At 42.9% G+C, this 27,933-nt stretch overlaps 1 protein-coding gene across 3 annotated transcripts in view; it reads right to left on the bottom strand.

Moving 5' to 3' along the window:
• Positions 1-22,791, bottom strand: part of EPB41L5 (erythrocyte membrane protein band 4.1 like 5) — a 138,939-nt gene extending 116,148 nt beyond the window's left edge. For all 3 annotated transcript variants that reach the window (XM_082841829.1, XM_082841830.1, XM_082841831.1), the window contains exons 1-3: positions 22,666-22,791; positions 16,864-17,050; positions 3,452-3,556 (exon numbers count right to left, since the gene is read on the bottom strand). In XM_082841829.1, coding sequence (XP_082697955.1) covers positions 3,452-3,556; positions 16,864-17,043 — 285 coding nt within the window. In that variant the 5' untranslated portion in view covers positions 17,044-17,050; positions 22,666-22,791. The remainder of the gene's footprint in view (positions 1-3,451; positions 3,557-16,863; positions 17,051-22,665) is intronic.
• Positions 22,792-27,933: the final 5,142 nt, after the last annotated feature.

Below are 27,933 nucleotides of genomic sequence, written 5' to 3'. Positions count from 1 at the left end.
GGAAGTCCTAGCCACAGCAATCAGAGAAGAAAAAGAAATAAAAGGAATACAAATTAGAAAAGAAGAAGTAAAACTGTCGCTGTTTGCAGATGACATGATACTACACATAGAGAATCCTAAAGATGCCACCAGAAAACTACTAGGGCTAATCAATGAATTTGGTAAAGTTGCAGGATACAAAATTAATGCACAGAAATCTCTTGCATTCCTATACACTAATGATGAAAAATCTGAAAGAGAAATTAAGGAAACACTCCCATTTACCATCACAACAAAAAGAATAAAATACCTAGGAATAAACCTGCCTAGGGAGACAAAAGACCTGTATGCAGAATACTATAAGACAATGATGAAAGAAATTAAAGATGATACCAACAGATGGAGAGATATACCATGTTCTTGGATTGGAAGAATCAATATTGTGAAAAAGACTATACTACCCAAAGCAATCTACAGATTCAATGCAATCCCTACCAACAGCATTTCCTACAGAACCAGAACAAAAAAATCTTAAAATTCGTGTGGAGACACAAAAGACCCCGAATGGCCAAAGCAGTCTTCAGGGAAAAACAGCAGAGCTGGAAGAATCAGACTCCCTGACTTCAGACTATAGTACAAAGCTACAGTAATGAAGACAGTATGGCACTGGCACAAAAACAGAAATATAGATCAATGGAACAAGATAGAAAGCCCAGAGATAAACCCACGCACTTATGGTCAACTAATCTATGACAAAGGAGGCAAGGATATAAAATGGAGAAAAGACAGTCTCTTCAATAAGTGGTGCTGGGAAAACTGGACAGATACATGCAAAAGAATGAAATTAGAACACTCCCTAACACCATACAGAAAAATAAACTCAAAATGGATTAGAGACCTAAATGTAAGACCGGACACTATAAAATTCTTAGAGGAAAACATAGGAAGAACACTCTTTGACATAAATCACAGCAAGATCTTTTTTGATCCACGTCCTAGAGTTATGCAAATAGAAACAAAAATAAACAAATGGGACCTAAAGAAACTTCAAAGCTTTTTCAAAGCAAAGGAAACCATAAACAAGATGAAAAGACAACCCTCAGAATGGGAGAAAATATTTGCAAACGAATCAACAGACAAAGGATTTATCTCCAAAATATATAAACAGCTCATGCAGCTCAATATGAAAAAAGCAAATAACCCAATCCAAAAATGGGCAGAAGACCTAGATAGATATTTCTCCAAAGAAGATATACAGATGGCCAAGAAGCACATGAAAAGCTGCTCAACATCACTAATTATTAGAGAAATGCAAATCAAAACTACAATGAGGTATCACCTCACACCAGTCAGAATGGGCATCATCAGAAAATCTACAAAGAAGAAATGCTGGAGAGGGTGTGGAGAAAAGGGAACCCTCTTGCACTGTTGGTGGGAATGTAAATTGATACAGCCACTATGGAGAACAGTATGGAGGGTCCTTTAAAAACTAAAAATAGAACTACCATATGATCCAGCAATCCCACTACTGGTCATATACCCAGAGAAAACTATAATTCAAAAAGACACATGAACCCCAATGTTCATTGCAGCACTATTTCCAATAGCCAGGTCATGGAAGCAACCTAAATGCCTATCGACAATGAATGGATAAAGAAGATGTGGTACATATATGTGATGGAATATTACTCAGCCATAAAAAGGAATGAAATTGGGTCATTTGTTGAGACATGGATGGATCTAGAGACTGTCATAAAGAGTGAAGCATTTTCTCTTCTCAGAAAGAGAAAAACAAACATCATATATTAATGCATGTATGTGGAACCTAGAAAAATGGTACAGATGAACAGGTTTGCAGGGCAGAAATTGAGACACAGATGTAGAGAACAAACATATGGACACCAAGGGGGGAAAGCAGCAGGGGGTGGGGGTGTGATGAATTGGGCGATTGGGATTGAGATGTATACGCTGACCTGTATAAAATTGATGACTAATAAGAACCTGCTGTATAAACAAACAAGCAAACAAAGAACTCCAATTGCCTTTTTTGCAGAAACAGGCAAGCTGATCCTAAAATGTATACGGAAATATGAGTAACTCAGAACAGCCAAAACAATCTTAAAACAGAAGAATGAAATTGAAGGACTCACACTTTCCAATTTCAAACTTACTACAAAGTTAAAATAATCAAGACAATGTGGTGCTGGCATAAGGATCGACATATAGATGAATGGAACAGAACAAAGAACCCAGAAATAAACCTGTGTATCTACTGACTTTCAGTAAGTGTGCCAAGACCATTCAATGCGGAAAGAATAATCTTTTCAACAAGTGGTGGTGCTAGGACCACTGGATATCTGCATGTAAAAGAATGAAGTTTGACCCCTACCTTACAGCATATACCAATATTAACTCCAAATGGATAAAGAAGAAAACATGCCTAAATCTTTGTGACTATGGAATAGGCAATAGTTTAACTCTTACAACTCAACAATAAAAAGGAAATAACCCAATTTTAAAGTGGGTAAAGAATCTGAATAGACATTTCTCCAAAGAAGATATACAAATGGTCAATACACACATGAAAAGATGCTCACATCTTTTCCATTAGGGAAGTGCAAATCAATACCACAATGAGACCACTTCATACCAACTAGTTAGAATCAAAAAGAAGGGGAAATGTTGTGTTAGTGAGGATATGCAGAAATTGGAACCCTTATACACTGCAGATAGGAATGTGGAATGGTGCAGTCACTATGGAAAACAGTTTGGCAGTTCCTCAAAAAGTTATACAAGAAAGTTACCTTATGACCCAGTAATTCTACTCCTAGATACAGATCCGGAAGAACTGAGAATTATGTTCAACGCAAAAAATTTATTATGAACATTTTTGCTATTCAGTTTGGCCACGAATCCACCTTCCAATCTTAACTACTACTCTCTTGCAAATACCCTCCAGTCAAATCCTAGTAAAGTACTCAATTCTTTGAGAAGCCTCCAACTTCCTGCCCTATTACATATGCTGTTCTCTCATCTGAAATGCACACGTCAAAGAACATCTAGATAATCAGAGATCTGGCAGGGAAACCCTAGTCCTCTCACCTTAATTTGCAAACTAGGAACTTCTGTCACTCATCCACCCAAGAGCCCAGAAACCTCCCATCCCAGCATCCTCAAGACACAGAGGTAACTCCAGTATGCCCGAGACCCATCCACCAGTTGAGATTTCCAAGTCTCATCTGCAAAGATCATGCTCTAGCAATTTGGCTTAGGGCCAGAACTCATTTTTTTTTAAAAAAACAAGCACTTCAGGTTATTCTTAAGCAAGGGGTCAAAGCTTCAGGCCATAATAAGAAAAGCACAGGAAAAAAGAAGACACTGAGTATATGTATAGCCTTGTAGCACTTAGCACATCATCTGACAATTTTCATTTCTGTCCCCATTTTAGAGCCTCCAAAACACAGATACTCACTGCTACTTGTGCCGAATCCATAAATCTCAGTCCAAAATAGTCGCTTTCAATAAGGTCCAAGTGGTACATAATCTGATCAAACAGCTCTTGTCCTTTGGCTTTTTTCTGAAATGGCAAGAAAATAAATCAGTAAGTGACTCATAAGATCAACAAGTCTGAACTGAAGATGGTTTTAATTACACAAGATCTCTTAAAAAAAAAAATAGTTGCAACACCAAGTATTACTATGTAGCCAGTTATGGGCAAGATACCATGGTTTTCCAATAAACCATTTAAGGCCAAAAGAGAATTTGTGATCTATTATGTGCTTTGCTGGATGGTGTCACTTCCTATCAACCAACAAATATTACTGTGTACCTAACATTGTGTGTAAGAAGAAACTCTTGCTTGTCAATTTTTAGGGTCCCTACTTTAAAGGAGCTTTATAATAACTGGAAAGAGAAAACAAGAAATCTTAGAACACTTAAGCACAAACCATGTGGAACTAACTATATCTGCCAGAGAAGAGAGAGTCACTGACACTAGAATCATCAGTGAAGGCTTGAAGATCGGTCTTAAACCGGAAAGAATGCAGGGTAGGAAATAGCAAAAGCAGAAATGGAAGGTGGGAGGGAAAATGGACAGCAAGAAAACTACTGATAAACTCAGGAGACACCAAACTGGAGGGAGTCAGGGAGATAACAAAGAAGCTTGCGCAGAAAAAGCAGGCCGCAGAGTGTGCTCTCAGGGCCCCTGAGGGATCCCCAGATGAAAGATCCACACGGTCCCAGGATTCTCCTCACGTACCCTCAATCAAAACAACATACTGCAACAGACTGAATGCAGGAGCAGATGAGAGAATCTAAGTACTGGTCTATTAAATCAAGCATTAAAGAGACTGGCAAAAGTGCATAAAATAATGCTACTCTTCTCACTACATTCTTTTGTTGTTTAGTAAGAGAGTTATTTTTCATAAAAATGTTACTTCTGTTAACCTATAAGGGGTATATTATTGCTATTTTTAAATTAACCAGTAAAGTTTTTCTTTAATTTTTCAGGGTTTTTGGGGGGGCCACACCCTGCAGCATGTGGGATCTCAGTCCCCTGACCAGGGATCAAACCCGCGCCCCCTGCAATGGAAGCGCGAAGTCTTAACCACTGGACCACCAGGGAAGTCCCTAATTTTTCTGTTTTAATTTCTAATATGGTAACTATCCATAAATATAACCTTTTAAGTAAAAGCACTGTTGAGATCCTCAATTTTCATGTATGTTGTATCCATGCCCCTCCCCGTAGTTTTAAATTATTTAGAATATTTCCCATAAAAAAATGTAGATTTTTTTTTATTAAATCATCAATTTCTGCCTTTTAACTGACAACTTGATTATTTCGACTTGTCCACCGCTTTTTCTGCACTTTCTACATCCTTTCTATTTGGTAAACTCTCACCCCTTTATGAAGACAGAACTTTACCAGGGCCTCATGCCCCCGGCCTCCCCTCCACCCAATCCTCATCAGGTTTTATGGATATACTTCCTCTATTTTTCTTTTCTTTGGTCATGGCTAATTGTTTTTAAGACAACAACTTTACTTCGGTATTCAATCATTCTTTACATGTCTTGCACATGTACATTACACATACCTAGCAGCATCTGCTAGATTTCTCTATTCATTTGAGTTTTTCCTCAAGAAATGTTTCCCATGTGGGACTTTCTATGTTTGAGAATATTTTAATCATGCTCTTATACTTGAATGACAGTTGGCTGGATATAAAATTCAAGGTTCAAAGTTACTTTCTCTCAATACTCTATTACTCAAAATACATTACTCTATCACTCAAAATATATTACTCTATCGTCCTCCTACAGTCTATGTTGTCACTGAAAAGTGTGATGTCAATTTCAGCTTCCCTCCCCCACCCCCCCCACCCCCGCCGCACTGTGCAGCATGTGTGAGATCTTAGGGATCAAACCGGTGCCCCCTGCAGTGGAAGCTCAGAGTCTTAACCACTGGACCGCCAGGGAAGTCCCTCATTCCTTTTTAAAGCTGAATAATATTCCACGGTACGTATACAGTCGGCCCTCCATACGGCAGGTTCCGTATCCTTGGATTCTGGTATCTGCAGCAGGTTCTGGAAGCAATCCCCCACAGACCCCGAGGGACAACTGCGGGCCATTTTGTTTACTGACTCATCTGTTGATGAGCACTGGGTTGTTTCCCCCTGTTGGCTACTGTGAATAATACTGCTGTGAACAGTGGTTTACAAGTATCTGAGTCCCTGCTCTCCATTCTTTTGGGTACATACTTAGGAGTAGAATACTGTAATTCCATGTTTAACTTTTTGAGATGCTGCCAAACAGTTTTCTGTAGTACCTGCACCATTTTACATTCCCACCAGCAATGTACAGGGTTCCACTTTTTCCACATCCTCACCAACACTTGTTATTTTCTGGATTTTCTTTTTTTGTGTTGGTAATAGCCAATCTAATGGGTGTAAAAGGGTATCTCATGTGGTTTTGATTTGCATTTCCCTAATGCCTACTGATGTTAAACATACTTTCATGTACTCACTGGCCATTTGCGTATCTTTTTTGGAGAAATATTTATTCAAGTCCTTTTCCTATTTTTGATTTGACTTGCTTTTTTGTTGTTGAGTTGTAGAAGTTCTTTATGTATTCTCTATATTAATCCATTATCAGATACACAATTTGCAAATATTTTCTCCCATTCTGTGGGTTGTCTTTTTACTCTCTTGATAGTGAGTGTCCTTTAATGCACAAAAATTTTTAATTTTGATGAAGTCCAACTTATTTATTTTTTCTTGTGCTGCCTACATTTTATTGTCATATCCAAAAAAACATTGCCAGATCTAATGTTATGAAGATCTTCCCCTATGTTTTCTTCTAAGAGTTTCATAGTTTTAGCTCTCACACTTAAAATTTTGTCATTCTGATTCTACACCCACTCTGATGTGTCCATGTCTTCCTCACAACCAAGCAATTAACTCAGTTCTCCAACGAGACTGACTGCGTGTCAGACAAACTCAATTCTCACCCTATCTCCCTGGAGAGAGCATCAGACTCCACCAGTTAAGAGCTCAGTCCCACAAGACTGCTCCCACTTCCGATGCCAATCGCAGGTCCAGATTGCTACTGGCTACCGGCTTCTCATGACCCCCTCCCTGGCTTCAATTAACTTGCTAGAACAGTTCACAGAACTCAGGAAATCAGTTTACTCACTAGATCAACAGTTTATTACAAAGGATTATCAGCAGATACAAATTATCAGCCAGATGAGGAGATACACAGGGTGAGGTCCCAAACACAAGAGCTTCTGTCCCAGTGGAGTTTGGGACCCAGCACGTGGAAGTGTTCTGGTTCACCAACCCAGAAGTTCTCCAAACTCGTCCTTCTGGATCTTTACAGAGGCCTCATTAAATAGGCATGACCGATTAAATCACTGGCCACTGGGGACTGAACTCAATCTCTGGCCCCTCTTCCCTCCCAGCTGGGGTGGGGCCGGGGGTGCCAGCTTCCAACCTCCTAATCACATGGTGAGTCCCCCGAGTCAACCAACCCCTATCAGTGGGCTTCGTTAACATAACAAAAACTCTCCTGACTTAGAAAATTCCAAGGGCTTTAGGAGCTCTGTGCCAGAAACAGGACAAGGACCAAATATATGTTTATTATAAATCACAATACCACAGTCGTCTTTGATCCATTTTGAGTTAATGTTTGTATATGGTGTAACATAACAATCCAACTTCATTCTTTTGCATGTGGATATTCAATTTTCCCAGCATCATTTGTTGAAAAGACTCTTCCCTCATTGAATGGTGTTAGCACCTCTGCAGAAGATCATTTGACCATGTATTTGAAGGTTTATTTCTAGACTTGCCATTCTGTTCCATTGGTCTGCATGTCTGTCTGTATGCCAGAACCACACTGTTTTGATTACTATAGCTTGGTAATAAGTTTTCAAATCAGGACATGCAAACTCAACCTTTTCCTTCTTTTTCAAGACTGTTCTGACTATTTGGAGTCCCATGAGATTCCATATGAATTTTAGGATGATCTGTCCTATGCTATGTGTGCAAAAAATGTTCTTGGAATTTTGATATGGAGTGCACTGAATCTACAGATCACTTTGGGTAGTACTGTCCTCTTAACAATATTAACCTTTCAATCCATGAACGTGGGCTATCTTTTCTTTAGATATTCTTTCATTTCAGTAATGTTTTGTAGTTTTCAGTGTACATGTTTTTTGCCTCCTTGGTTAAACTTATTCCTAGGTAGTTTATTCTCCTTGATGCTATAGTAAAGGAATTATTGTCTTAATTTCATTTTTGGATTGCTCACTACTAGTGTATAGATGTGCACTTGATTCTTGTTGGTTGATCTTGTATCCTGCAATGTTTCTGAATTCTTTTATTAGCTCTAATAGTTTTACTGTGGAATCTTTAGGGTTTCCTACTTATAAGATCAAGTCATCTTGAACAGAAGTAATTTTACTTCTTCCCTTAGAATTTGGATGCCTATCATTTCTTTTTTCTGCCTAACTGCTCTGGCTAGAACTTCCAATACTATGTTGAATAAAAGTGCTGAAAGCAGGCATCCTTGTCTTGCTCCTAATCTTAGGGGAATAGAGACTTAACTTCCATTTCTTAGCTTTTCTCTTATGCTTCCTATTTTGTACTTTCTTTCCTCCTATGAAAAGAGTTCCTAAATATGATCTTCCCACTCACTAATTTGTCCTTTATTTTAAATTTGTCTCCTTATTTTGCTATATTCATTAGGATGAATAAGCTTCTCTGGATTATGTGTAACAACAGAAAGAGCTCAACCCTAGTCTGTATCAGCTCCATTTAGCTCTGAGAAGTTAGTGGGGGTGTAGATGAGTCCTAGAGGAGAGGCCCAAGAATCAGAAAACCATAGTCAATCACTTCCCATTCAACAAACAACTTTTCAGGTCTGTGATTCACTCCCATTCCAAAGGGAAAGGGAAAGGAATACTAGATACATTCCTTTCATTATAATGTATCACTCCCTGAGAGTTTGATGGAAGAGGGGTAGGGAATTTAGGTAAAGAAATTTTAAGGGACTTCCCTGGCGATCCAGTGGATAAGACTTTGCCTTCCAATGCAGGGGGTGCAGGTTTGATCCCTGGTCAGGGAGCTAAGATCCTACATGCCTCAGGGCCGAGGCAAATTCGTAACAAATTCAATAAAGACCCAAAAAAAAAAAAAAAAAAAACCACAAAGGTCCACATCAAAAAAAAGCGCTTCCCTGGTGGTACAGTGCTTGAGAATCTGCCTGCCAATGCAGGGGACTCGGGTTTGATCCCTGGCCTGGGAAGATCCCACATGCTCTCGTCCTCATCTTTATTCTGCCAAAGCATCATCTGCCAGCTTCTTGAAACATGGGAGCTGTGTTTTGAGAAAAGAGAGAATGGGCTTCTGCCAGCTGGGTAGCTGCCTCCTCAGAATAAAAGTCTTTTCAAGGGTATGTATTGACTCCTTAATAGAGGCTAATTATAGGCCAACCGATAGTGAACACAAGGTATTTGCAGGCTCCTGATGTTAATAATGCTCAATCTAACAGAAATCTGACATCTCAAAATGAGAATCTCCCAAAACATCTTTATTTGAAATTCAGGGATAGCATGAATATTTTAAAAACTTTCATCTGGAGTCCAGTCAGCATGAAAAAGAACTATACTGTTTCATGAAAATAAGTCTCAGACAAGAAGTAAATAAGTTAACTGCAGTATGTTGATCTCATAAAAATTTCAGATTCTAACCCAGAAATAAAATGCATCACTGACGAACTGCAAAATGTGGTCCTGATAATATTATTCTGGGTGGGTGAACACCTGACTCAATCATTAATTTTTAAAAATACCAATCTGTTACTATCAACCCTGGAAATGGTTCCTAAATCAGTTGGCTCTATCCCATTACGTTTCTTTTTTCTTGTTTTTAATATTGTCTCTACGGACTTCCCAGGTGATGCAGTGGTTAAGAATCCACCTGCCAATGCAGGGGACATGGGTTCAACCCTTGATTCCGGAAGAGCCCACATGCCGTAGAGCAAGTAAGCCCGTGCGCCACAACTACTGAGCCTGCACCCTAGAGCCTGCAAGCCACAACTACTGAGCCCACACGCCACAACTACTGAAGCCCGCGTGCCTAGAACCCATGCTCCGCTACAAGAGAAGCCACCGCAATGAGAAGCCCACACGCAGCACTGAAGACCTGATGCAGCCAAAATTAAATAAATTAATTTAAAAAACATATTGTCTCAAAAAAATTTTTTATTGAAGTATAGTTGATGTACAATATTATGTGTTACAGGTATACAATATAGTGATTCACAATTTTTAAAGGTTATACTCTATACTTATTATAAAATGTTGGCTGTATTCCCTGTGCTGTACAATATATCCTTGTAGCTTATTCATTTTATGCAGTCACTTGTACCTCTTAATCCCCTCCCCCAACTTGCCCCTCTCTTTTTCCCTCTCCCCACTGGTAACCACTAGCTTGTTCTTTATATCTGTGAGTCTGCTTCTTTTTTGTTGTATTCACTAATTTGTTTTATTTTTTAGATTCCACATATAAGTGATTATCATACAGTATTTGTCTGTTTCTGACTTATTTCCCTTAGCATAACACCCTTCAAGTCCATCTGTGTTGTTGCAAAAGGCAAAATTTCATCCTCTTTAGGGCTGAGTGGCATTCCATTGTATATATGTACCACATTCTCTTTATTCATTCATCTGTCGATGGACACTTGGGTTGCGTCCATGTCTTGGCTATTGTAAATTGTGCTGCTATGAACACTGGGGTGCACGTGTCTTTTTGAATTAGTGTTTTTGTTTTTTTCCCATTCCATACTCTCTTAAGGGCTTTTCATTTCATTACGTACTTAATAATTCACAGGAAATAACATTTTTGACATAATATACCATTCAATTCTCTTCAACAATTACTGGACAGACACCTGTTACGCATTAGCTGCTAGAGGTACACAGATGAATATGTGCATACTTCTTGTCCTCCAGCAATCACAAGGTTCTTACTAAGAATAAAATCATACACAACTAGTTTAAACACAATAAATATGAGTGCTATCCTTGCAGTATCGACAAAATGCTAAGGAAATGAGGGTGAGTTAAGTCTGCTTAAAACTAGTAAAGGCTTCAGAGGAATTTATATCTGAAATTGGGCCTGGAAGGGCTGATACAACTCTGCCACCTTAGGTAAAAACAAAATGAAGAAAGATATGAAGTCTTGACAGTCTATGGTGGGGTTGAGGACAGAGACAGACTCGAGGCAGGAAAGAGTTAGAAGACAAAGTGGCAGAAGCTGCCAATGTGATTATTCCTAAAACTGCAAAACAGAATGTCACTCTCATCCTTAAAAAATTATTCCTCTTCCTCTACAGATTAAAGTGCGAATTCCAGGGCATAAACAGTCTTTCCTACTGTTCCTTGCTCACTCTTACAGCCTTATCTCCTGTCACTCCAGCATTTTCACCTGCTTACAATTTCCCTAGTAAGTCATACCTCTGAGCCTTAGCAGAATGCAGTTCTTTCTGCTCAGAACGTCCTTTAGGTCTCCAATGAACTCTGACTTCAAGAATGAGTACATCTATGTTACCTTCCAAAAAGCCAGACCCTGAATCCTCCTTCCTGGCTACTTTGTACCTATAACTCCAGTTAGTATAAACCCTATGCATAGGCAGAGTTGTAAAATAGTCTGCCATGTCTGGGCAAAGAGTAACAAGGTCCAGTGTGGCCACAGTGTGTAGAATAGGGATGTGAAATCCCTGATCCAAGGGTCAACATCCTATTCATTTTCATACACCCTCTCATCTTGCAGCTACTGAATACGAACCAAGCAGAAAACAAAAAATGAAACAGATCCACACAGCTCTGGCAAACTACAGTTTCATTTTTCAGTTAAATCTAGACTAGTACTTGCTATTTATATTCTTTTCTTTCCTAACAAATTCCTCTAGGTCACCACCTCATTCAGACACAGTCCTCACTTCATAACCTCTTTGGCGGAAAATTAAGACCATCAAGAGAGCATCTTCCCATTAGTCTTCTATCTTTCTCAGCATAAGATGGTATTCCTCCTAGAACGTTCCTATCATTTCTACCTGTGTATGTAAAAACATTTCGACAAACTCAGATCTCCCCTATCCAGCCATGCTCTAGCTGCCGTGCTATTTTCTTTCTTCCTTGCCAAATCTCGCGTGTCAATCCCCCGTTTTCCCTTCATGCACTCCCTCAGACAACTAAACAATATTTATTAAGCACCCACTGGGTGCAAGGGACTATAAGAGACCCAAAAATATAAGACTGTCCCTAACAATTCCTTTAACCCTTCTGAAATATGGCTCCCGAACACACCCCACTGCAGCTCTTTTCCCCACCTCATCCCTGTACCCCTCCTCCGCATGGCAGCCGACTGCCCTCTCCTGACCTTCCACACAACCAACATCACCCTCTGCACCAGAGCGAGAATTATATTTTACCCATTTCTAATCTACATTCTCCACCCCCACATCCATGTACAAAGCATTTCTTCCACCGCAAACTCACAGCCACAATTATTGTGCAGCCCCATCACCTTGTGCCTTTATTTCTGTAGTCTCTTACTTTTTTTCCCTGTAATGAATCAAGCATATCACCTTTAAATCAAAGCTATATGTCGTTTTTATCATGTTTCTTAACGACTAAAAAAACTGTAAGTGGAATAAAACACAAGTATACAAAAATCCATGCATTCTTAAACAGCTCTGAGATATAAATCACACACCACACCACTCACCCATTAAAAGTATATAATTCAAAGGTGTATTCACAGATATATACAACCATCCCCACAATTAATTTTAGAAAATCTTCATCGCCTAAAAAAGATACCTCACATCCTTCAGCTACTGGCCCCAACCACCCTTCACACCAACCCCTCGGTCCCCACCCACCTGCCCTAAGCAACCCCCAATGTCCTTTTTTTTTCCCCTTCGGATTTCTGTATTCTGGACTTTCATGCGAACGGAATCACATAATATATGGTCTTTTGTGACTGGCTTCTTTCACCTAGCATAATGTTTTCAAAGTTCATCCATGTAGCATGTATCAGTACCATTTCCTTTATGGTCAAGTACTGATAGTATTCCATTATACAGATATAACACATTTTGTTTATCCATTCATCTGCTGACACTTACCTGTCTGGGCTGCTTCTACCTTCTGGCTATTCAGAATGATGCTGCTACGGACACCTGTGTACAAGTTTTTGTGTAAACGTGTTTCCAATTCTCTTCAGCATACACCTAGAAGTGGAACTGCCAGAGCACATGGTAACTATGTTCAATCATTTGAGGAACTGCCAGACTGTTCTCCAGAGCAGCAGCTGGACCACCTTAACGCTCCTGCTAAAACGTGTAAGAGTTCAGATTTCTCCACATGCTCACCGACACTTGGTACTACCTGGCATTTTTATTTTAGCCTTCCTAGTTGGTGTGAAGTAGTATCTCATGTTTTTTATTTGCATTTCTCTGACAACTAATGATGTCAAGCATTTCATCTGCTTCTTGGTCATTTGCATATCCTATTTGGAGGAATGTCTATTCAGATCCTTTGCCCATTTTTTTTTTTTTTTTTGCAGCACGCGGGCCTCTCACTGTTGTGGCCTCTCCCGTTGCGGAGCACCGACTCCGGACGCGCAGGCTCAGCGGCCATGGCTCACGGGCCCAGCCGCTCCGCTGCATCTTCCTGGACCGGGGCACGAACCCGTGTCCCCTGCATCGGCAGGCGGACTCTCAACCACTGCGCCACCAGGGAAGCCCCTTTGCCCATTTTTAAATTGGGTTATTTGTCTTTTTATTATTGGGTTCTAACAATTTTTCACATGTTCTAGTTACTTATCAGATATATAATTTTCAAATACTTCCTCTCATTCTGTGAGAGTCTTTTTACTCTCTTGATGGTGTCCTTTGAGGCACAAAGGTTATAATTTTGATTAAGTCCAATTTATTTATTCTTTTGTTGTTCATGTTTTTGGTGTCATATCCAAGAAACTGGTATCAAATCCAAGGTCATGAAGATTTACCCCTGCATTTTCTTCTAAGAGTATTATAGTCTTATGTTTAGGACTTTGATCCATTTTGAGTTAATTTTTGTATATTTAGGAGTTAAAGGTCCAACTTCATTCTTTTGCATGTGGCTACTCAGTTCTAGCACCACTTGTTGAAAAGACCATTCTTTCCCTCATCGAATGGCTCTGGCATCCTGTCAAAAATCAACTGACCGTGGATGTGTGGGTTTATTTCTGGGTTCTCTATTCTGTTCCATTGGTCCTTGCGCCAGCAAAGCACACCATCTAGATTACTACTGCTTTACAGTTAAGTCTTAAAACTGGGAAATGTGAGTCCTACGACTTTGTTCTTTTTCAAATATTGTTTTGGCTATTCTGGATCCCTTGCAATTCCATATGAATTTGAAAATCAGCTTGTCAATTTCCACAAATAAATCAGCTGACTTGCTGGTGGGGATTATGTTGAATCTGTAAATCAGTTTTGGGTATACTGCCATCTCAACAATGTTAAGTCTTACAATTCGTGAACACAGGATGTTTTTTCAGTTATTTTAAGATACAATGGTCTATATAATTTAAAGATTTCAGCATCTGTATCAGCAAAGTAGATATATAAAAATTATTATCTAATGGTTAATCAAATATTTCCCATTAATTTAAAACTTAGGAGACACAGAGTTTTACAAGACAGGCTATTTACTAAACAATACTAAGCTCGTAAATCGAAGGAGTTACTATGGCATTTCCAAAGAGAAAGTTTAAAAACCAGATAATTAGAAATTTCTACCTGATGCCTTGCTCTTATCCTTTACTGAAAGGCACTCTCACTACGTTAATTCCTTAAAAAAAAGGAAGTAGAAGGTATTTAAATTCCTCCCCCAATCTTGAGAGGAAAGGAGAACGGTAGAAAGAAAATGACCATTACTACTAAGTGTATATTAATTTGAAGTATATAGATCTAGATTTCTCTACTTAACTACAGATAATCCCTTGCATATTGCCTGGACCATCATCTGAGTTCCAGGCTGCTTGCCACGATCAATACTGACACTAAGCCCAATGGGAAATAAGTATGTGCTTCATTCAATTTCTAACGTCAACTCTAAATCTTCTTTCAGAGTCATACTAGACTGGCTGAGAAGCTAAATCAAAAAAAGGGAAAACCTGGGGCTTCCCTGGTGGTGTAGTGGCTGAGAGCCCGCCTGCCGATGCAGGGGACATGGGTTCGAGCCCTGGTCCAGGAAAATCCCACATGCCGCGGAGCAACTAAGACCGTGCACCACAACTACTGAGCCTGTGCTTTAGAGCCCGTGAGCCACAACTACTGAGCCCACGTGCCTAGAGCCCATGCTCTGCAACAAGAGAAGCCACCACAATGAGAAGCCCGTGCACTGCAACAAAGAGTAGCCCTCGCTTGCTGCAACTAGAGAAAGCCCATGTGCGGCAACAAAGACCCAATGCAGCCAAAAATAAATAAATAAATAAATAAGTTTGTATTAAAAAATTAAAGGAAGAGAGAAAAACTTTTCTTCCCAGAAATTACTATTCTTCTGGCCATTTTCTTTAGTAAGGCAGTTTAGCTGGGAGGGCAATGCCCATTTTATATCCACGCAAGCATCCAGAGTTAGCTTATTAACTCGAGGATTTCCCCTGCGGAGCTGAAAAGGCAACTGCTCTGGCTGCACAGAGACAAATGTAAAACTCCTGGCTTTTTCACTGCAGCCGTGTGCGTGCAAGGCGGGCTAACGTTTCTGGCCTGATGGAGTATCACACATGCCCTCACTGAGCACACCAAGCAAGGGGAAGCATTCTAAACCAGTCACTAGCCATTTATTCTACTTTCCTGGTGTCAGCTTCTCCATCAACACCCTCGAGACTTCATACTTCCAACATTAGGTAATAAGAAACTTCCTTCTACTCTCCTACACAGCAATCTCAAGCTTTTCACCACATACCTAAGCATATTTCAGTGGAACAGTACACAGAACTCTTGAGATACTTATCAAATAAATGAACATGAAAACTACCCTCACCAAGGAGCACATATTGGAACATCAAACCCTCAAGAAGCCCTTACAGGAAGAAAATTTAAATGCATTAAAGCCTTTCAAAGTCAAAATCCCTGAAAATGCCCAGTCTAATGTACAAATATAATAAATACTCAAAAAGATGACTTCAAAACACTTCAAGATCTCCTGTGTCTTCATTCTATCATATTCTATTATTTTAAAAACGTAAAATGTACATACCTAGTACATTTTAAATTATTCAGTTAATCAGAATATTCGTTTAAACAAACTACCCAGTCCCTTCATCTCTCTGCGAGTCTAAGGCCGTCCACGGCTCATCCGACCATGCACCACTGCAGCACCCAGGCTACCGCTTCGCGCTATGGGGTCTTTAATTGCATTTTGGGTGAATGAGTGTGCACTAAAAAGAGTCTGTAGGGAGGGAAGACACTGTGGAACATTCAATGACACCTCAAATTGCACATTTTACAGCTTAGTCACGTAAACCTTTTAATACAGGGCAAAGACATGAGAAAGACATTTGGTATTAGCAAACAGCTCAGAAAGAAGCTCCACAGCCCCCATAGAGCTACCTCCCCTCCCCTCAAAAAAAGAGACCTGCAAGGAGTAAGTTAACTCCTTTCAGATATATTGGATTGTTTCACACTGTGAGTTGTGATTATTCATAACTGCAAAAAAAATCTCCCCAAAATGTGAATATAATTACAACATCCAATCTTGAAATTACAGTGTATGGAAAACCTACCCTGCAAACTACTTTGGGAACAAAGAGATGGGCAGCCAGAGCTGAGGGGTATGAACAAAGTCCTTTTCCTCACTTCATCCCATTAAAACGTCTACAAGCACACCGAAGTGGGCAAGAAGTATTTGTTTTGAGGAAAGTGAGGAGTGTTTTGCAAACTACAAAAAAATACAGAGAACTAAACGTCTTACAGTATCCACGTAAGTATCATTATCGTCCCCAAAGATTCTCACTGCTTTAATAACTGCTCAACAAGGACTGTGAGAAAGCCCCGGGAAGTACACGGCATACTGCCACCATGGAGAACACACACACACACACACACACAGACGACTCACACCAGCAACTGCCCTAACATCTGAAAGTTCCAGTTAAGTGCCACTAATTCCAGAGAAGTCCCAGCGCTCCAGCTATCGAAGGCCACCTGATCCATGCACCTGTGCGGCAGGCGTGGATCCCACCTGCCCAAGTGACCTGATCCCCCGCCCCTCCCCGCAGCTCCAGAGAAGCACATGACCTCAGCACGAACGTGCAAGTCAGCAAACTGTACCGGCAAGTCCACACTGACGTCGGTCCCGTCCAGGAGGGACACTCGGCAGGTGATGACGGCCCTCGCGTCCCCGGCCGCAGGGATGTGCATGGCTGCACGCTGGGCCTCGCGGAGCCGGTCCCTCTCGGCCTGTCTGCGCATCGACCGGCGGCCGAGCGTTCTGCGGAAGAAGCTCAGCATTTTGTCACTGCAAAACACAGGAAAAGGTGTCAGAGGTCTCCCGCAATTGGCTGTCAGACAAACGGTGTAATTTAGTAAAGTTCTGTGGACACTAGGAGATGCGTTATTAAAAGAGCATCTGGTCAAGTAAATTTGAAAAAACTATTATTAATACTGGCTACTTCAGTTGAGTTTTTAAAGACCTTAACCTAAAATAGGGCTACGGCTCACAGCACTTCTAAACTTTCTGGACTTTTTTGTAAGGAGCTAATCTGGTAAGAGAAGGGCAAACATTTATGAAGTTCAACAGGTCTTTTGGGCCAGTAATTTATATGTACAACAGCCAAATACCCCTACAAACATTAGGAGACGATGCCATACGCTAAGGTGCCCTTTGATAATAACAACCATCCTAAGAAGTTCCATTTCTTCTCTGACCAGATTAGCTATTATTAAGTAGCAATTTAAAATCTGTAATAAAATATTTGATAAAAACTTATATTTGAATTATATTTGAAATAGATGATTATTTTTGTAATTTTACTATGAAATTTCTATAAATTTAATAGTAATTTATAAATTACTATAAAATTTCAGATAGCTTTTCAGTTTACAAAGCCCTCATACGTAACGTGTGGCCCCAGTCTCCTTCTCCCCAGGTTTCTTTTCAGGCATTGCTCCCTTTGCACCTTGCTGGCCAGTCTCATTTCAGCGGCCTGTCAAAGGTCGCACTTGTCACCGCAGACTTCTAACGCCCTATGTCAGAGAACCCCTCCTAACTCCTGTTAACTTAACTCCCCCTAACCCTCCCCTGAGGAATATTCTGACATCTAAAGAGTCAGTCACTCCCATCATCACACTTTCACTGAACCTTGAAAATGTTTTGCTGCCTCACTAATCAGATTTTAATTATTCATGTACATGTCCATCTCCTTTATTGTAAGCTCCTTTTTTTAAATTTTTTAAAAATTTACTTACTTATCCATTTATTTATTTTTATTATTTATTTATTTACTTAGCTGTGCCGGGTCTTAGCTGCAACATGCACACGGGGATCCAGTTCCCCAACCAGAGATCAAACCCAAGCCCCCTGCGTTGGGAGCGTGGGGCCTTATTCACTGGACCACCAGGGAGGTCCCTACTGTAAGCTCCTTGAGGACACAATTCCTACTTTGAACAGGTAGCCACCCAGCACATTTCATCATCAGGTACAACAAACGTTCAGTAAATAAACTTACTGGGTACTCAGAAAAACTCCCCAAATAATATTGTCTTATTTTGATAAGCAAACTAAGGGTCACAGAAATTAAACCACTGACCAAGTCCATTGTTTAGTAAATACTGAAGACAGGGGCTCAAATTCTGATTTTCTGACTCCAAATCTTGGTCTTTCTACTACACCATAGGACTATTCATGCAAAACTCACATTATACAGATAAGAAAGAAATTATCAAAGATCACAGCTAAAAAGATGCTGAATGAAGATACAACATAAATCATAAATTTATGTCAGACATACAGTGTACACCGTTTGTCTGACATAAATCACACATGATGAATTTGTTTCTTAAAACTTAATTCAGCATATTCAAGAAATAAATTGCAAAGGGGTAAAAAAGAAAGAGTGGCAAAGGAAATTGCAGATTCAAAGAGACTTGAAACATATCAAAAAATCACCATGTGTGGGCCTACTTTTAGATCCTAATTCAACTAAAAATTCTTTTAGGTTGTCAGATGTTATCATTGAGGGAAGCTAGGTGAAAAGTATATGGGAACTCTGTACTACTGTAACTTCAGCATAAATCTAAAATTATTTCAAACTAAAATATTTTCTCAAGTCACGCATTTGTTATTATACATGTAATTTATAAGAAGTCTAGCATAACCAGCTGATGCTGTAAACTAGATAGATGCATTTGTAAACATGATAAAAATAAAAGCTGAAGTGTTAAAATAAATAACATATTTTAAAAAAATTCAGTAGCTATCAATTGAGAATTACAGCCTCATTTTACAAGTACACATACTCCTATGTAATCAGATAAACTGGCAAAACCATGATAGCTGTCATCGGAACTTCCTAAGGACACAACTACACACACACACATCTGAACACTAACTGGATTGTTTATGATAATCAAGGAAGTACTGCCAACTTTCTTTTGGATAAAACAGTGGTTTTAAAGATACGTTTTAAAAAGAAAGTCTTTATCTTTTAAAAATACATCCTGAAAAATTTATAGAAGAATGATGTGATGTCTAGTATTCGCCTCAAAATAATACAAGGAAGGCAGTTAAGCGGGAAGAGAGAGGACACAAATTGGCCAGATAACTAACTGGCCAACAACTGTTGAGGCTGATGGGTACATGAAGGCTAATTATATTCTTCTGACTACTTCTGTATATGCTGAATTTTTCCATAACAAAAAAGTTTTCTCTAAGGGAAAAAAAGTTCAAAGTGAAATACAACTTTATGGTTCCTAGGAAGTACATGAATTATAAAACAAGTTTTCTTTCACCACACCCTACACCTTAAAAATAGACTCACTGAACTTCCCTGGTGGCGCAGTGGTTAAGAATCCACCTGCCAACGCAGGGGACACGGGTTCAAGCCCTGGGGAGCAACTAAGCCCGTGCGCCACAACTACTGAGCCTGCTCTCTAGAGCCCACGAGCCACAACTACTGAGCCCATGTGCCACAACTACTGAAGCCCACGCGCCTCGAGCCCGTGCTCCACAACCAAAGAAGCCACCACAATGAGAAGCCCGCACACTGCAAGGAGAAGTAGCCCCGCTCACCGCAACCAGAGAAAGCCTGCGCGCAGCAACGAAGACCCAACGTAGCCAAAAATTAATTAATTAAAAAAAGTAGACTCACCACACAAGCAGAATTAACCTGCTAAGGAAAAACACAACTTCCTTCTTATTTATAATTTTAATAACTATGTACTTTGAACTATGAAACTCCATGCCACAAATAACAGGTTCTTTTATAAAAGAATATGAAAGCACTTACATGAAAACAAATTTCAGATGGACTAAAGAAGTAAAAGAAATGAGTACTAGAAAACAACAAATATTAGGGTGAAATTCCGCAAAAAAATTCTTGAAGGATTAATAGGCAGTTTAATAAAGAACTATCACAAATTGTGAAGATAAACAACCCAGAAGAGAAAGAATAGACAAGATATGAAGAAACAAGGTCTCAAAGATGACATGCAATAAAAATACTCATTACAGGGCTTCCCTGGTGGCGCAGTGGTTGAGAGTCCGCCTGCCGATGCAGGGGACACGGGTTCGTGCCCCGGTCCGGGAAGATCCCACATGCCGCGGAGCGGCTGGGCCCGTGAGCCATGGCCGCTGAGCCTGCGCGTCCGGAGCCTGTGCTCCGCAACGGGAGAGGCCACAACAGCGAGAGGCCCGCGTACCGCCAAGAAAAAAATATATATATATTCATCACAAAGATGTTCAACCTCACCAGTAACCAAGCAAATCCAAATTAAAAAACTAGGATACTGTCTATCATTTAAAAGACCCTAGATACCCAGTACTGCAAAGGGTATGTGAACAACAACCACTCTCACACCACGTCCCCTGGAGGAAGAAGTCAGCACACATGAGAAGTGTTAATGTGCGCACCCTTTCACCCAGCAGTCCTACGTCTAGTAGCACAGCCTAAAGGAATGTCCCATATGTGCTCCAAGTTACGGAAACAAGAATTTTCAGGGCATGATTAAGACAGTTTTAAATACCTCTATCAACATGCAAGTAGTTAAATGATAGTTCATACAATGGCATATGACAGTTGTTTTTAAAGTACAGTTGACAAAGACACTGACAAAATCTACAAGTGAAAAATGAAATCAGAAAAAGGAGCATAGTTTACTCCACGCTGGGGTGGGGCGCACACATATACATATTCTTACACCTTGTCCACACACAAAAGCACGAGGACATGTACACTTAAGCAAGGTTATCTCTGGAGAGGGTCCTGTGGGGGTTCTCAGTTCTTGCATAATACCAACATACGAACACGTCCGAAGTTTAATAAATGTATTGCCGACCCGTTCTCCCACGTCCACCCTCCCCAGCCCCCTCCTTCGAGCCGCAACAGCGGATTCTGAGCGGCCACCCCGCCAACCCCTGTGAAGGACCCAGCGTTACCGGCCTCGCTCCCCGCCGCCGGGACCCTCAGGAGCCCACCCTCGCGCTCGCCCCGCTCGGGTCAGGCTTCCACTCAGCCCGAGAGCCCGCAAGTGCAGCCTTTCCCCCAGCTGTTCCGGCTTTCTGGGTGCCCTCTCCACGCCAGCTCCCCGACCCTCTCCTACTTCGCACAGCCACCTTCACACGGCTGCTTGGAAGTGTCTCTTCCTCAGAAAAGCATCCCGTGCCGCCTGAGTTGGGTCTCCTTGCAGCAGCCCTAGTCCGCTCTTTATAACACTCGAGGGACCTGCAATTAAATGCCACGCCGTCTGTCCATTTTACTAGGTGTTTCCCCCACTAAGCCACACACAAGGACAGGGACCCAGTCCGACTCGCTCCCCACGGCGGCCCAGCCAGCACGGCAATACGCGCATCAGGCGCTGTGTAAAGAGCTTGTCCGAAATAATACAACGGGATTTCGGGGTGGTAGGGTTTTGCCTATTTCTTACACAGTAGTTTTGAATCCATCACGTCTAACTTCTCAGCTGTGAACTAACGCGGGCTTCCTTTACAATCGGAAACATGCAAACTCAAGTCGTCCGTTTACCACCTAACTGAAGTTTTGGTTTTTTTAAATGCACACCTAAAACTCAAAAGTCTGCCGTGATTCGTGTACACTCTGCTACGCGAGCGATGGCCACAGTCCAAGGTCGGCAACTGCTCCCCACCAAGGAAAGAGCGCCCGCTTGCAGCTGGTAAGGAGCGCTCCCGGGACGCTTCCTTCCCTACGCGCCGGCTCCCGCACCGGCTTTCTGGCTCAGCACAAACCCTAGTTGACCAGGGTCAGGCTTACTCACCACCACCAGGGGACTGACACCCTCCCTCCCAGTGATCCCAGCACAGAGAGCGTCTGCAAGGAAGGCCTTCAGCAGACGGAGCAAACAGGTCGTTTTCTCAAGAACGAGAAAACCCTGCCAACCAGCGCCTGTGAAACCATCCACTGTGTCAGTAGGACAGCAACGGAGCGACGGGAAGCCTTCCCCCAATTCTGGAAAAAACATGTAATATCCACTTAAAATGCTGCCAAACGGTCTAAAAGACTCGGGTGTGCTTGCCCTGACGGCAGAACCGTAAGGGCAGGTACCACCAAAGCCGACCCCCCCGGAGCCCGGCGTCCGGGCCGGCCGCGAGGTGGGGGGCGGGGGTCCCCGGAGCCCCCTTCCCCACCCCCACCCCCACCCCGGGACACCTGCCGGTCCGCCCCCGGAGCGCTTCAGCCCAGCGCGGTCGCGACCGGCCCTCGGTGCGTCCCCGAGCGGCCACGTCCGCCCGCAGGTGGACACCCGGCCCGGCCCGGCCCGGCCTCCCTCCCTCCGCGCCCGGCCCTTCGGCCGCCGCCCGCCCGCCCCTCGCGCCGGGCGGCCCAAGGGTCCCGGGCGAGGCCGCAGCCCCGGCGCCGGCGAGGAGGGCGTGAGGAGCCGGGAGGGCGGCGCGCTTACCTGGCGGCGACCACCCGCAGCCACGAGAGGGGAGAGAGACCCACGCGAAGCGCCAGGGGGCGGCTCCGGGGAGACGCCGAGAAATGGCGGCCAGAGGCGCGCCCACCGCACTAATCCCCGCAGACCCCGGCCGCCGGCCCGCCCCTTAGAGCCCCTAAGCTCCGCCCCGAGGGCGGGGAACGCCGCTCTTAAATGGGCAACGACACCGCCCCGGAAGTTGCGGGGCGGGGAGATGCTCGGGTTAAAGCGGCGATGCCGACCCGGCCGGAGCTCTGGCGGCTGGTTTAAAGCGGCTCTGCCGGAGCCCGGTACCCGGGAGTCCTTCAACACGTTAATTCACGTGGCAAATATTTACTGCCCAGCTGTATTCTAGTGGGGACAGAGACGGTGAACAGTGCATGAAGAACGGTAAGAAAGCGGACGGGAAATAGGAGATTTCTATTTAACGGAGAACGTTGCATCCTTTCTCCTTACAGAGAATTCAGGTCAGTGCCCGCGATGGGCCAGGGTGTGTACTGGGCAGCGGAGATACGATGGATAATAAACAGGACACACGAAGAGACCTCATGCGCCTTCCGAGCTGACAGGAGAGACAGAAAGTAAGTGACATAAGTTAGTAAGATTCAGTACCACCTATTAGTATCCGTGGTTAGAGTTGGGCACTAGGGTTAGGCCCTGCTAAATGACAAAGAGAAAGCTAGAAGGGGGACAGGGACAGAGTGAGGACTGGTGGTCTTACACAGACCCGTAGGGAAGGAGGAAGGTCTGTCTCCTTGGAGTGAAGGGCCTGAAGGAGGTGAAGGCGCGCCCCTGCTGGGCCCGGCCTGCTCGGTTGAGCGAGGTGCCTGGGGGCGGGGGCAGAGGGAAGGGCCGTGGGGGACCGAGACGACAAGTCAGAGAGGACAGGGCCGAGCTGAAGGGGCTTCGGGGCCCTGGGCAAAGCTCCGAGGGCTTCAGTGGAGGACCTGCTGGCTGAAAGCAGAAGGGCCCTTCCTAGGGTTTGGCGCTGCCCCTTTGAACCCGCACCACCCCAAGCCCTCTCCATCGTCTGGGGAGACACAGCTGGGGGCTGCGGTGCCACAGGAGCTGGGGTTGCCCAAAGGCCTTCACTCGTCCGTGTGGCATCTCAGCTGGGGTGGCTCTTAGCAGCAGCAGCTGAGTTCTCTTGGGCGTCTGGAGTAGGGCAGTTGAAGTGGCTGGAGCCCCTCAAAGAGTGAGAACTGAAGCGTCTAAGGCCTGTAAGGGCAACGCCCAGAAGTCATACGCTGTCACTTCTGTTGCGGGTTACTGATTAAAGCGAGTCAGAAGGCCAGACCCCTTTCAAAAGGGACGGAAACAAGATTCCACCTCTATTTTTTTTTCTTTTGATAGTATTAGAGAAGTTTTCTTTCTCTACTTTTTAAAAATAGCTTTATTGAGATGTGATTCCCCCATTTAAAGTGTACACTTCAACGATTTTTGCGTATTTACAAAGTCGTGCAGCCATCACTACAATCTTAATTATAGACATTTTCATCACTTTCTCGTGGGAGGAGCAGCACGGATGTACAGGGTGAGAGGAACTGCGCGTGCTCATCTCTGAACTTTAGCTCCATAAAAAAGCAATGACTCGGCCATAAAAAAGAATGAAATCACGCCATTTGCAGCAACATGGATGCAACTAGAGATTCTCATACTACGTGAAGTAAGTCAGACAGAGACAAATACCATATGATATCACTTATATGTGGAATCTAAAATATGACACAAACGAACTTATCTACGAAGCAGAAACAGACTCACAGACTTGTGGTTGCCTAGGGGGAGGGCGGAGGGGGAAGCTTGGACTGGGAATTTGGGATTAGTAGAGGCAAACTATTATATACAGAACGGATAAACAACAAGGTCCTACTGCAGAGCACAGGGAACTATATTCAACATCCTGTGATAAACCATCATGGAAAAGAATATGAAAAAGAATGTATAACTAAGTCACTTTGCTGTACAGCAGAAATTAACACAACACTGTAAATCAACTATACTCCAATTAAAAAAAAAAAGCAGTGATGACAATGATGCTGACACAGGGGTAGGGGAGTGTGGCTCATGTATAGATGGAACAAGAAAGGGCCACAGGGTGAAGGTGGGTGATAAGTACATTAAACTATTCTGTCCATTTTATGTACAGGTTTGAATTTTTTCCATAGTAAAGAGTTAAAACAACAACAACAAAAAACCAACTCTCTGGGCCATGTACCCCGTGGAAACCCTTCATGTCTCCCTGGGGTTAGGTTACCCTGTTTGAGAGCTGTCTGGTCTTGAGTGCCACGCACCAGAGTCTATCAGGGCTGAGAGCTGTATTGTACTTTTCCTGTTTACTGACCAACAATGGAAGCATTTTCTCTCAATGCTTATAAACCAGCTTCACTGTCCTAAATTGTTGCCTAGCACACCCGTTTAGAGGAACAGTCCTCTGCTCCATCCTTTGTTCTACCTCGGTCAAGGGTGGGGTGGGGTGAGAGAAATAGGTTGAGAAATATGGTTATAGGCTGAAGGAAATAATGAAGTCTTGGAGGATGCAAGCTAAGGGCCTAAGCCATAGGAGGTTGTTTGTGCTCTAATCATGAAAGATTATTCCTCCTAACAATTCATCCTCTCCCCCGATCCTCTCCCCCAGGCATAGACACCCTCTGCAACATTCTTGTTTTGTGGTGAATTAGCCCTCTGCCTTCCACCAGAGACAGAAGGCTCTCTCCTTGGACATAGCTGAATTGTTATAATGCACTTGGCTGCAAGAAATAGAGAATACAATTAACTGTAGCTTAAAAAATAAGTAGACTATTTTTCTTACATAAGTAATCTAGAGATTGGTTCAACTCAACAGTCCAATAGGATCCTAAACTGTTACTCTTTCTGTTCTGTCATCCTTAGTACGTTGACTCTGGTTTTTATGCTTCTAGCCTACTGGCCACAGGAGGGCTGCAGTATCATCAGCTCCCCTATCTGAGTTTCAGAAATGAAAGGGAAGGGGGAAAAGATCTTCTCTTCCCGAAGCTTTTTTTTTTTTTGGCTGTGCTGCGAGGCTTGCGGGATCTTAGTTCCCTGACCAGGGATCAAACCCATGCCACGGCAGTGAAAGCACCGAGTCTTAACCACTGGACCGCCAGGGAGTTCCCAGTGAAGCCTTGTCTTTAATTCAGGGAAGGAAGTCCCACCGCGCCCTGTCTCATTGATGAGAATGGGATTACCTGCCCACACTGGCCACAGGGAGAGAGAATACCATAACTGGTTTAGACCAATTATAATTCACACTTGGGGTTTGGGGAAGGGCCTGCTCCCTCTGAGATTAAGGGCTCACCCTTAACTTCTTGAGCAGATCCAAGTTGTATTAGCAGGAAGCAGGGGGTGTTGTTAGGAAGAATGGCTGTGGGTAAGGTATCGAAAGTGCCTACTAGAATAACCCACTTTTGGTGGAACAGTCCTGGCCATGGAAAGATTTTCCTCTATTGAACTAACATCCTCACCCTAGATTTCCACTCCTATTTTAGGTCCTGGTTTGCTCTCTCTGGAGTCACAGAAAGGGGTAGATACAGGTTTTATTAGTTCTGAAAATCATTTAATACAATTGGTGGGGGGAGGGGAGGCTTAAGTGAAATAAGGCAGATTTAAAGATTGAAAGTAGAGTGAGATACAGGGTCTTGGAAGAGGCCCATACAAGTCAGGAGCTCTAAAGCTTAAAGCTGATTATCTTCACGGTAAATCCACTTTTGCCCACAAGAAAAAACATGGCCCCTCTTTCACACCACAGCCCTTTATTTTTAATTAATTAATTAATTAAAATTTTTTTTTTGGCTGTGTTGGGTCTTGGTTGCTGTGCGCGGGCTTTCTCTAGTTGCGGCAAGCGGGAGCTACTCTTCGTTGCGGAGCATGGGCTCTAGGTGCGCGGGCTCAGTAGTTGTGGCTTATGGGCTGTAGAGCACAGGCTCGGTAGTTGTGGCGCACGGGCTTAGTTGCTCCGCGTAATGTGGGATCTTCCCTGACCAGGTCTCAAACCCGTGTCCCCTACACTGGCAGGCGGATTCTTAACCACTGTGCCACCAGGGAAGTCCCCACACCACAGCCCTTTAAATAACTGAGGACATTGGTCCCAAGTCTGCAAAACCCTCTCCCCTTGATTTCCAAGCTCCTTACTTTCTCAGCCAGCTTGTCTGAACTGGTCCACACGGGTGGGGCCATTCATGCTGAGGCATTCTGAGCAGAGTGAAGCAGAGAGAATTCGAGTATGAGAGTCAGTCCTCCTGGAGGCTGAAGGGGCCCTGCTTCCACAAGCCTCCACTGAGAAGACCCTTGCTGATTAGTAGAACATTGCAGAAGTGATGGTGTGTGACTTCCATCATAAGTGACAGTGCCCTTCTGCCTTGCCCTCTCAGATTGCTCACTGTGGGGGACAGCAGCCACCATGTCACGAAGACACTCAAGAAGCCCTGTGTAGCCACCTGGATGGAGAGGACCTGAGGCCTCCCACCAACAGCCAGCACCCACTTGCCAGGTGTGTAGGTGAGTCATGTTGCACTGGATCCTCCAAGCCCTTTAAGCCTTCATATGACAAAGTCCCCACCAATATGCAACTGTGGCTGAGTCAGAACCACCTATCTCCTGTCCCACAGAAACTGTGAGCAATAATAAATACTTGTTGTTATTTTAAGCCACACACACACACACACACACACACACACAAAGAAAAAAGAAAAAAATTTAAAAAAAAAAAAGAAAAGACCCTTGAGAGAGCGGGAATCAGGAATAACTTGTTTTCCAGACACTGGATCAGGAGAGCACTGACTAGTCAAGAATGCACACAAGTAAGATAAATTAAAAAAAAAAAAATCAGGAAGCACCACTAATACAGAGTTTTATTAGCATACTGCAGTCTAGACTTCAGAAGCTAAAAAATCCAAAGTAACTTTAAGTCTGTAAAATGAGGATGATACCACCTTCCTAAGAGGGTAGTTATGAAACTTACATAAAATAAGTTAACTGAAAATGTTTTTGGAAGCACACAACACTACATAAAATATAAAAGTTATAGACCAAGGAACAAAGATACCTGCACTGACAGTGGGAGATGGGGGCTCCTGGAACAGGGCGGTGGCCTGGGCCTGGTTGTACACTCTTGGATGGCTCCCTTTACCCAGCTAAATCTTTCCTGAGCCAGAATCTCATGTCTGAAAGTTCACCCTGTCTCTCCATGCAAGTATTCCTGGCACGTGTAAGAGCTTAAACTAATTCACA

Source organism: Leucopleurus acutus (assembly GCF_964270905.1).
Source record: "Leucopleurus acutus genome assembly, chromosome: 6".
In the NCBI taxonomy this organism is placed as follows: Eukaryota; Metazoa; Chordata; class Mammalia; order Artiodactyla; family Delphinidae; genus Leucopleurus; species Leucopleurus acutus.
Note: the sequence above shows the minus strand (reverse complement) of the source record. Positions and strands in the feature narration are given on the sequence as shown.